Below are 12071 nucleotides of genomic sequence, written 5' to 3'. Positions count from 1 at the left end.
CACACACACACACACACACACACACACACACACACCAACAATTTAAAAAACAGAGGCCATGAATTTGGAAGAGAGCATGGGAGAGGCTGGAAGGAGAAATGGAAAGAAAGGAAATGATGCAATTACAATGCTTCCAAAAATAAAATAGCTTTTTTTGTTTCGGGGTTTTTTTGGGGGAGAGCTTGGGTTTTTTTTTGGGGGGGGGGCTTTTTGTCGTTATTTTCCAAGACAGGGTTTCTCTGTGTAGCCCTGGCTGTCCTACTCCCTCTGTAGACCAGGTTGGCCTTGAACTCACAGAGAACTGTCTCCAGCTGCCTCCAGAGTGTCTGGCATTAAAGGCATACACCACCACCACCTGGCTCTAAAATAGAACTTAAAATGTTTATTTTGGCACACACACAAAAAAAAGAGATTAAGCTATGGAGACATTTTCTGATGGGAAGTGAAGTCTGATTTACAGCAGGGATTCATGTGGTACTATGAACCTGTGAACACAAAAATAAATAAATCTTTGGAGGAGGAGACAGCTGTGAAAGTTGCTGCCAGATGTGGTGGTAAACCTCTTTAATCCCAGCACTCAGGAGGTAGAGGCAGGCAGACTCTGTGAGTGTAAGGCCAGCCTGGTCTACAGACAGTGTTCTTGGACAGCCAAGGCTACAGAGAAACCCTGTCTCAAAACAAAAAACAAAAACAAAAAAGGAGAAAAAACAAGAAAGCCAACTAAATGAGAGCGACAGAATATGCTCACTGCCTGGGAAAGCAAGAGTGTACAGACCTTCAGAGACTTCTTTGTCCAAGGATTTCAGTTCTTCCTCAATCTCAGATTTAATTTTTAATAAAACTTCTGGATTCAGAGACTGTGGAGCGACATCTAGTTGACTTCCTGAAACAAAGGAGGAGATGAGAGGTTGCTATAGCGAGAGGAACAGAAACCCATTAGGATCCAGCGGCATTAGCCACACTTGGAGGCTGCGGCAGGAGGGTCACTTCAGATCAGGATTGTAGAGCCAGCGGGCATCACAGGGATACCCTATCTTGAAACACCGACCAGGAGACAAAAATCAGACCTATTACACTTAGTATTGAGTCAGAAAACAATCCACTTCGTTATCAAGGCTAGAAGGTATTTTTGCCCAAAAGCAGGTGCCCAGACTCTGACCTCCAGAATTGAAAAACAAAGAAAAAGCAAGAAGAAACAGCAATTAATAGAAGTATGTGGGCCTAAGCACTGAGAGTTAAGTCTAACACAGAAAAGAAACCCCTGATCATTTCTGTCAGAAATAGGAAAAGAACAGAATCCAGACACACAGGAGACAAGAAGAGAATGGTATCAACACGCACTGGTCCTAGCTGGGCATTACGATGCTGAGATACTGCCAAGACTCTGGTTTCAAGTGAGTTTCACTTAGGTCTCCTTTCCTTATCAAGAACCATGGTAGGGATCTACCTCATCTCTCCATGCTGTGCATCACAGAGCTCTAGGAAAGGCTGGACTTAGTGGTTTATACCCATATATCCCAGTATTTGGGAGGCAGAGGCTGCCAAGCTTGATGCCAGCCTGGTATGATAAACTCTGGGCCAATCACGACTACATGTGTAGTGAGACCCTGTCTCAGAAGTAATCAGAGCTCTTAGTAAACAGCAAAAACCTCTGAAGAACTGTGCTCAGCCCAGATGAAGTGTTAGAGCTTTCTGTGACAGGGAGGCGATTCCTGGAACAAGTACCCTCTCCGTTCTTGGCTCTGACTAAGAATCAATGCTAATGTGACCTTATGAATAGCACAGCTTGATGTCATTCTCAGTGTGGAAATCTACAGTATTCCTACTTCTCAATTTATGCCTTGGATTTTTCCATTGTATGTGTGTACAGGGGCGGGGCAATGTATACAAGTGTGTGTACAATCATACATGCACTTGTGTGCATGTGTAGGTAGAAGACACCCAAGGCTGACATCAAATGCCTTCCTTGGATTCTTTGTATTATTTTATTTATTTGTTTGTGTTTACATGTATGAGTGTCTTGCCTGCATGAATTTCTGTATACTACATGAATGCCTGATGCTCATGGACGCCCTAGAACTGGAGTGAGTTGCCGTGTTGTGCTAGGAATTAAACCCAGGTCCTCTGAAGTGTAACGAGTACTCTTTACTAATACGGTATTTTAATTGATTATTTGAGAATTTCATATCACACACCCCAATCACACTCACTTCCCAGTCCTCCTACGTCCATTCCCCCATCGTTGTGACCCTCCAAACACACACACAAAAATGGGGGGGGGGAGACACAAGTTCAATTTGAGTTGTATATACACTCACTGGAGCATGGTTAAACTCCCAGTGGCCAGCCCCCTAAAGAAAACTGAGTCCTTTCCACCTGTACCCCAGCCAGAAGCCATCAATTGTGAGACGCTAAACTTCAACATCCTTATCACAATATTTTTTGGCATGTTTAGTGTTTGTTTTTAAGATTTACTCACATTTTAATACATATTATAAAATATATAATTTTATTATAAATATATAATACAAATATACATTACATAAATATATGTGTGTGTAAAATGTATGTGTGTATGTGTGTGTGTATGCACACTCTCTCTAAATGTATATATGCCTGCATGACAGAAGAGGGCACCAGATCTCATTACAGATGGTTGTGAGCCACCATGTGGTTGCTGGGAATTGAACTCAGGACCTCTGGAAGAGCAGTCAGTGCTTTTTTTTTTTTTTTTTTTTTTTTTTTTTGGTTCTTTTTTTCGGAGTTGGGGATCGAACCCAGGGCCTTGCGCTTCCTAGGCAAGCGCTCTACCACTGAGCTAAATCCCCAACCCCGCAGTCAGTGCTCTTAACCACTAAACCATCTCTACAGCCCCCTTACCACACTTTTTTTTTTCTCTTTTTCAGAGCTGGGGACCGAACCCAGGGCCTTGCGCTTGCTAGGCAAGCACTCTACCACTGAGCTAAATCCCCAATCCCCTTACCACACTTTTTAAGAGTTCTTTGATTCCTTTTTAGGCTGTTACCTTTGAGGGGTGGGAGGGTACAGGTTGTCACAGAGGCCTCTATGTCCCTCTTTCTCAACTGTTCTCCTGCCAGCATCAGTGGACACCACTGTGAAAGTAGCTTCTTTCCTTGCCTTTACAGTCAGAGGAAGTGTGGATCCCGGGCTTCTACATAGGAACATCGCAGACCACAAACATCCACATGGTTGCCAGCATCAGCACATGCCTAGGACCTCCATTTGGTTTCCAGTGGCAGCATGGACCATGGACATCAACTTGGCCATAGGCAGTGTTCTTAACCACTGAGTCATTTCTTCAGCCTATTCATCTTATTTTTTGAAACAGGGTCTTTGCTGAACTGGAGCACAATACCTAGCCAATGACTTTTGAGATCCATTTGTCTCTGCCTCCCCAGAACAATGTCACTGCATCTGGCTTTTTTTTTCTTTTTCCTTTTTTTTTTTGGAGCTGGGGACAGAACCCAGGGCCTTGCACTTGCTAGGCAAGCGCTCTACCACTGAGCTAAATCCCCAACCCCCTGCATCTGGCTTTTACCAAGTGGGTGCCAGGATCGAGCTCAAGTTCTCAGGTCTGCATGGTAGGCACTTTACTAGTAGAGCAATTTCCTGGGACCTATCATATACTTTATTGAGAGGGAAGGGGATGAAATAGAGTTTTACTATATAGCCCTAACTGGCATCTAACACGATCCTTCTGTCCCACATTCCCGCTGCTGAGATTTCAAGCATGTGTCATCATGCCTGGCTTCACAGTGCATACTAATGAGCCACATTGAATTAAGGGTGGTGAAGAATGTTTTTATGAAGTATTGTAGCATGAGGCTGGAGAGATGGCTCAGTGGATAGGAGCACTGACTGTTCTTCCAGAGGATCCAGGTTTAATTCCCAGCAACCACATGGCAACTCACAACTGTCTGGAATACCAGTTTCAGAGTAATCAGCACCCTCACACAAACACACATGCAAACAAAACACAAACACATGTAAGTGCACATAAAATAAAAATAAATCACAGGAAAAAAATTTAAAAAATAAGTAACCCAGCATGAATCTGCTGAAAGGTCTTCATTATTCAATAAACAAAATACCCTATGCTTCCTTTTTACCTCACTGCCCTTCTTTTTCTGATGATTACTCCTCCAAGGACCAATTTAAGTCTTCAGTGGTGTTTTTAAAGAGTTATTTATTTATTATATATAAGTACACTGTAGCTGTCTTCAGACACACCAGAAGAGGGCATCAGATCTCATTACAGATAGTTGTGGGCCCCCATGTGGTTGCTGGGGTTTGAACTCAGGACCTCTGGAAGAGCAGTCAGCCTGTTAGCCACTGAGCCATCTCTCCAGCTCCAGTGACATCTTTTAAAAGACAGAGTCTCACCTATCCTGGGCAGCACCTGAGTTCACTATAGTCAAGGGTAACCTTGAACTTCTGATTGTGTGCCACCATGTGCAGTTTTATATGGTGTGGGGACTCTTCAGCTACACTTGCCAGGCCTGAAGGCCAGTAGAGGACTTTCAGGATCATTTAGGCCAAGACCATACAGTTAACCACTCACATGTCCTCTAGCCCTATATCTGATGCTTTTACACTTTGTTCTGACAAGATTACAAATACTTTGAGACACTCACATTCTTTGTCTAAGACTATGTCAAACATGAACTAAAGAAAGATACTTGGTGGTGGTGGTTGTCAAAATCTACTGTGGTACAGACCTAAAGGTTACAGTGGATAGAAGAGTTTTACAGAACACAGCCCCACTGCACATACAGAACAGAGTGTTGGCAGAAGAAGACCCAAACAAACAAACAAAAAAACTGAATTTCCATAACTTACACAGGCAAAAAATGGTTCATATATAAATGTAAAGAAATAAGTTATTTATTACTTCTCTGAGGCTACTAAAATGGCAAAAAATTTAAAAAGTAAATTGAGAGGGGGAGGGAGTGAGGGAAGGGGGAGAGGAAGAGAGAGAGGGAGAGAGAATCATCCTGTTAAATAATTATTGAACCTTAGAATATGATAATTTTTGTACACAGACTCAAATAAGAAATACGTGACACCATCTGCCATGAGCTTCTTTCTGGAAGACATGCACGTCCAAAACATACACAGCCCCACACAGCCCCTACCACCACCAGCAGCCCACACAGTAAATGACATTTTCTTGGTTACCATATGCCTCACACCCCAGCAGATTAAGGAGAAGCAGCTGATTCAAGGAGTGCCCATTCTCATGAAACTGACATGATGCTGATTACACAGGACAAGTTGTCACACTTGATAACAAGCCGTGTGGAAAGCCTACACCAGAAAAAGCCTACTGCTGCTAGGATACAAAAGGCTAGCTAGCTACGAAGGACAGACAGACTCTGATCTTCAGCTAATTAATCCTCTCCACCCAGACGTAACTACACAGCAGGGCCAATGCAGCATGAATCCTGTCCACTGAATCCAGGAAAAATAATCCAAAGACAAACAGACATCAGCACACTAAAGTCCACCAACTTCAATCCAAACTAAGAGAACTGTGCCAGCACTGAAATTCATCCACAGCTTTTGAATTGAGTACCACTAACACATTTTGGCCAACTGAATGGACTAAATCAAAGAAAAATAAATTCTGTACCACCTACAAATCTCCAATCTGAGACATACTAAAATTACCTATAAGAGCAGACTGGAGAAATGGCCTTTTGTTGATTTTGTAGAGAATCTGGGGTTTGGTGCCCAGCAGCATCTACATGGTGGTTCACAACCACTCATGGCTAGAGTATCTCTCTCTCTTAGCATTCTCCTATTGACCTCTGCAGGCACCAGGTACATGTAGCACACATCCATATAGGCAGGTAAAACACTCAGATGCATAACATAACATAAATAAATGTAAAAATGGTGTTTTTCGGCTGAGCATAGTGTGCACACCTTTAATCCCTGCACTTACGGGCAGAGAGAAATGGATCTCTGCGAATTGGAGGCTAGTCCAGTCTACATAGAGAATTCCAGGAAAGCAAAAGCTACATAGTGAGGCTGTCTCTATATTAATTAATTAGCAAATTAATTTTTAAATTAAGTAGCTGAGCATGATGGTATAGTCCTTTAATCCCAGCACTTGGGAGGCAGAGACAAGCACACTTCCTGTGCATTCCAGGTCAGCAAGGCAACACAGTGAGACCCTGTAACCATTTTTTGGTTTGGTTTGGTTTGGTTTGGTTTGGTTTGGTTTGGTTTGGTTTGGTTTGGTTTGGTTTGGTTTGGTTTGGTTTGATGGGGTGGTGGTGGTTGTTGGATACAAGCTAGGGTCATTTGGAAAGAGGTGACTTCAATTGAGAAAATGCCCCCATCAGATCAGTCTGTGAGTTTCTGGGACCTTTTCTTGAATAGTGGTATATGTGGGAGGGTCCAGCCCACTGTGGACACTTGTCACCCTGGGCATAAGATCACAGGCTGAGTAAGTCACAAGGAGCAAGCCACTAAGCAGCACTCCTCTATGGCCTCTGCTTCAGCTCCTACCTCTAGTTTTCTGCCCTGTTTGGGTTACTGCCTTGGCTCCCCTCAATGACTGACTGTGTTCAGGACATGCAAGCCAATAAACCCTTTCCTCTCCAGACTACTTTTCATCATGTTGTTTATTTATCACAGCAATGGAAAGTAAATTAAGACCAAACAAACAAATATGAACCTGAGCTAACGTCGACTCCAAGTCTGTAAGCTATAAAAAGCGAAAGCGCCAAGGGTGGTGGGCACACCTTTAGTCCCAGCACTAGGGAGTCAGATCTCTGTGAGTTCAAGCCCAGCCTGATCTACAAAGATAGTGCAGGACAGTTACACTGAGAAACCCTGTCTCAAAACAAAAGAGTAAGATCAAGAAGCCCCATGCACTGGACTCTCACTGTGCAGAGAATGTGGTCACTCCTTGAGACTCTGTCTCTGAAGCAATCAAAGATAGCAGATTATATAAAACATACAGAATTTAAGACTACAAATATATTTATGATCAATAAGTTTCTGATATGTTTGTATTTTTAAAACTAAATCTCACTATGTAGGCCAGGTTGGCTTCAAACCCAGCCTTCCCACTTCAGACTCTAAACTTCATAAGGAACGACAGGTGTGCACCACTGTATCTCATCCTGTCAAACTTTTTTTTTTTTTTTTTTCGGAGCTGAGGACCGAACCCAGGGCCTTGCGCTTGCTAGGCAAGCACTCTACCACTGAGCTAAATCCCCAACCCCGTGTCAAACTTTTGAGAAGGGTATCTAGGCTGTTCAAATAAAGAGTAACATTTCATGGTGATAGGAGAATTATATATTCTAAAGGAATCAACTGATTATTACTTCAAACACACACACACACACACACACACACACACACACACATCACCCCAAAAATTGATCCAAGACCTAAATTTAAGAGATAAAGCTGCCAGTCAGAGGTGGCACAGACCTTTAATCCCAGCACTCAGGAGGCAGAGGCAGGAGATTCTCTGAGTTTGAGGCCAGCCTGGTCTACAGAGGGAGTTAGTTATAGGACAGCCAGGGCCACACATGCGAGTGAAAGTGAGTGAGTGAGGGGGGGTTGCACGTTATGAAACTTTAGGCAACACTTTCTGAATAACATCCAAAGCACAAGAAATCACAGACAACACTGAAGCTCATCACGAGGACACTTTAGTAGTAGGAAGCAAACTGTAAACTATCAAAGTAAAAAGGGCAAGTCACTAAAAGGAAGAAAGTACCTAGAAACACATTGGGTATCCAGAATACAGTTCAACGATAAAAGAGAAATAGCTCAAAAAATGAAAAAATAGGGAACAGATTTCTCCACAGACACACAAGTGGCCAGCAGCACATAAAAGTGTGCTCAACACGAAAATGGAGAGAACTAATTCCAGAAAGCTGTCCTAGGAGCTCCATATGTTCAACACACACACACACACACACACACACACACACACACGCACGCACGCACGCACGCACGCACGCACGCACGCACGCACGCACGCACACCAAGCACGGTGGCTACACTCAACAACAGTCTTAAGAGAAGTGCCATGAGACTAAATAAGGATACACAGTGAGTTCCAGGCCAACCTGGGCTAGTGAGACCCCATTTGAAAAAAAAAAAAAAAAACAAATAAAGTTTAAATACAGACAAATATGACAAAGCAAATCCTACATCTGGGATATACTCCAGATAGAATTCAAAACAAGAGCCGGGATGTAGCTCAGGTGACTGTGTGCTTGAGTGGCAGGCAATAAAGCCTTGGGTGCCATCTCACTGTCACATAAGCCAGGCATCTTTGCGTGACAGGATTTCCCTGCTCAGCCATCTCATAGGCTCATAAATCTATAATGCCAATACTCAGCCATAGAGGCTGCAGGACTCCAAGGTCACCTCCAGCTACACAGACAGCTCATGGCTAGCCTGGGCTACATGAGACTTAGTCTCAAAACAACAAGAAGAATTCAAAGCAAAAACTTAAGCAAATATTTGTACATCTATGTTCAAGGTAGAATTACTCATAATAGCTAAAATATAAGAAAACCCAAATTTCCATAAACAGATGACTGGATAAACAAAATGTGGTTTATATAAGTAATCTGCCTTAAGAAGGAAAGAGACACACAACAATGCAAAACACAGGTCACAAAATGATAAACACCTAATATGAAATACCTAAGAGAGTTAAATTCATAGAAAATTAGAAAAATAGCAGGCACTAACAGTTTTAGAAGGAATAATAAGAGGTTATTAAAACATGTATTTGACTGGCACGCTACTGTTGACAAAAAAAGAATTATATCAAGCTGGGCTGTAGCTCAACACATAATTAGTATCCACGAGATCCTGGGCTCAACTGCAGGAGAAAAGAACAGAAATGTCTCCTTATTAAAGCTGTGTTAATGAGCACTGAAACAAAGTGGTCTATATTAATATATGCCAAGTTGAATGCAACAAAAGATACCACTTGGCATATAATATGCAAGGCAGAAGGATTCCAAGTAGTCAAAATATATCATTCAAACCAAGTATGGTAGCTCACACTGCTAATCCCGGCCTAGATCAGGGCCAGCTAAGCTACATGATACTCTGTGTCCAAAAAAAAAAAAAAAAAAAACAAAAAAAAACAAAAAAAAAAAAAAACCGAACAAACAGAAAACACAAAGGAGAAGGGAAAGAAAAGAAACAACACAAACTAGTGCAGTACAGAGACTAGTTCAGAAAAACTGTGGATGAGTTAACTACTCACAGAAAAGTACACCCAGAACATGACTCACTTAGGAAATAATAAAAAATACATAACGTGACAGAAAATCCTCAGCCATGAGCAGCTCCACCTTATGTATGTAGCCACTTCTCAGTTATTGCTCCACAAACTTGAAGCCAAACCCTAACCACAGTGCTATAATAAATCCTATTCACAGACGATTACACAAGGGTGAGAGCTACCTTCAGAAAATAAACAGGTAACAAGACAGCCAGAAGAAACTCGTGTTTTCCTTAGGAAGGTTACTCTAATGCTTGGTGGTACAAGTCTGCAATCTCAGCATACAGAAGGCTTGGACAGAAAGGTCAGAAGCTTAAGACCAAGTGGGCCACAGTAAGACTCTGAAGCTCAGTGGTAGATAGAGTGCTTACTAAGCACAGCAAAGCTGGCTCTGGCTGGCTGGTTCAACTCAGCTGTTCTGGCTCAAACTCCTCTCCAAGCTGACTGATTCAATCTGGCTTCTCTCAGCTTCTTACTGAATTGCTCTGCTTGAGCAATTCTTGCGCTAACTCTGGCAAATGTGTTCTAATCTTCTGACACCTTCATATTCTCCTATTTCAACTGTGTCTTCTGAATGAACTGAATTCAACCCCACTGTACTGCTTCCTGCACTGACTGAACAGCCTGGTCTAAGAGCGAGTTCCAGGACAGCCAGGGCTACACAGAGAAACCCTGTCTCGAGGAAAAACAACAAGGACAGCTACCAATTTTTAAATGTTAGTTCTTGTTATTTGTATGGTTTTTTGTTTTTTTGTTTTGTTTTTTTTCCGGAGCTGGGGAGCGAACCCAGGGCCTTGTGCTTGCTAGGCAAGCGCTCTACCACTGAGCTAAATCCCCAACCCCTTAGTTCTTGTTATTATGAATGTATGTTTGTGCTCACATGTGCATGTTATATATGCATGCCACAGTACATACGTGAAGGCCAGAGGTTCTAGATTCCCAGCCAAGGTAGAGTTACAGGTGGGTTCTCATATAGCCCAGGCTGAACAAGACTAGCCTTAACTACGGATCTTCAGGTAGGCCTCAGCTTCTTCCTCTTTATATGTGTGTGGGTGTTTGTCTGAATGTTTGTCTACGTACCACATGCATGTCTGGTGCCCAAGGAGGCCAGAGAGGGTGCCAGATGCCCTGTAACTGGAGTTGTCTCCAGCTGTGATGTCATGTGGGTGCTGGGAATTGAACCTGAATGCTCTAGAAAAACAGCAGTGCTCTTAACTAAGCCATCTCTCCAGCGCAGGCCTCCTTCTCGAGTGTTGAAGATTAGGGATGTTTACCAACACACAGCCTCATGTTTAGGTTTAGTGCTTTATTTCATATATATATATATATATATATATATATATATATATATATATATATGAAATTTATATATATAAATTTTTTCTACTGTGTGTGTGTGTGTGTGTGTGTGTGTGTGTGTGTGTGAGAGAGAGAGAGAGAACATATTCTCTGTGTGGCAGATGCCCAAGGAGTGTCTACTGCTGTGACAAAACACCAGGACCAAAAGCACGTAGGGGAGAGGGGAGAGAAGTCATTTGGCTTACAGGTAACCATCACTGTACTTCTCATGCCAGACTCGACTGGACTACCTACTACAATGGCTTTCCTTGGTTCCCGCAATCTGATACCTACCATGTGTCCTAGAACTACCGTGTCTTTAATAAACCACACTTTATTTCTTTTCTCCCTCCCACTCAAATATACATGCAGACAAAAGACATACATATAACATTCAAATATTTCCAAAAAATAATTTCCAAAACAAAACACCAAAAACTACAAGATAGCCAGGCCTAGAGGCTCACACCTTTAACCCCAGCACTTGGAAAGTGGAGGCACACACATCTGAGTTAGGCCACTGTGGCCTACATAATAGTCCTAAGACAGCCAGGGCTACATAGAGAGATCCTGTCTCAAAACAAACAAAAAAAAAAGAAATAAAGGATGACTCATGTTTCAAGCCTAAGTAGCAAATGTTGTTTGGTTGGTTTAGTTTTTGTTTGTGTTTTTCTAATTACTGCAAAAACAGAGGCTGACAGTATGTCCTTGAGGACTAACAGGAATATCTGAAGTTCAAGGTCATTTTGGGCCACAATTCTGCCTCAAAATAATGAAAGGGAGGAAGAGAGAAGGAAGGGAGAGGGGTTTTTGTTTTAATATTTAATTTCCTGTTTTGCCTGCATTCATGTTCATGTGAGGGTGTCTGATCCCCTGGAAAAGAAGTTACAGACAGTTGTGAGCTACCATGTGCATGCTGGGAAATAAACAGGCAGTGCTCTTAGCTACTGAGCCATCTCTAGAGACCCAGAAGGGAGATTAATTTTAAAAACAAAAAATTGGAACAAGTATACAAAATCAGCTAAGAAGGTGGGGATAGCAAGAATTCAAAAAAGCTAACAGAAGAGCTTTCCAAATGCACCCTGGCCACAGCTCCAGACTTGTCTTTATCAGACAGGTGAAAAGGGGACACAGATGTCATTTTAGTATTTGTTCATGATGTTACTGTTTCAATCTTAGTACTACCAAAAAGAAAGAAAAGAAAATACGAACAAATGAACAGGAAATAAGGGCCCAAAGTAAAATTTAACTGGAACACGGCCACCCTCGTCCATGTGTAGCTGAGGGCTGTTTTAGGGCCAGCAAAGATGACAGCTGCAGCCCAGACTCTGTTTCAGGCTTCACACAGCGCAGAGACACTGCTGTAACTCTAACTCCTCACCACGGAGCTCCCACGCCAACTAAGACACCACCATTCTCCTCCTTTCTCCTGTAAATG

The 12071-nt window shown here is 42.4% G+C and overlaps 1 protein-coding gene across 2 annotated transcripts in view; it reads right to left on the bottom strand.

Moving 5' to 3' along the window:
- Nucleotides 1-12071, bottom strand: part of Bcl2l13 (Bcl2-like 13) — a 53049-nt gene that overhangs the window by 27651 nt on the left and 13327 nt on the right. For both annotated transcript variants that reach the window (NM_001398849.1, XM_087657674.1), the window contains 1 exon segment: nucleotides 776-883. In NM_001398849.1, coding sequence (NP_001385778.1) covers nucleotides 776-883 — 108 coding nt within the window.

The sequence above is a fragment of the Rattus norvegicus genome, chromosome 4 (genome assembly GCF_021556685.1).
Source record: "Rattus norvegicus strain SHRSP/BbbUtx chromosome 4, alternate assembly SHRSP_T2T, whole genome shotgun sequence".
Classification (NCBI taxonomy): Eukaryota; Metazoa; Chordata; class Mammalia; order Rodentia; family Muridae; genus Rattus; species Rattus norvegicus.
The sequence above is the reverse complement of the archived record's forward strand: the minus strand, read 5'-3'. Positions and strand labels throughout refer to the sequence as shown.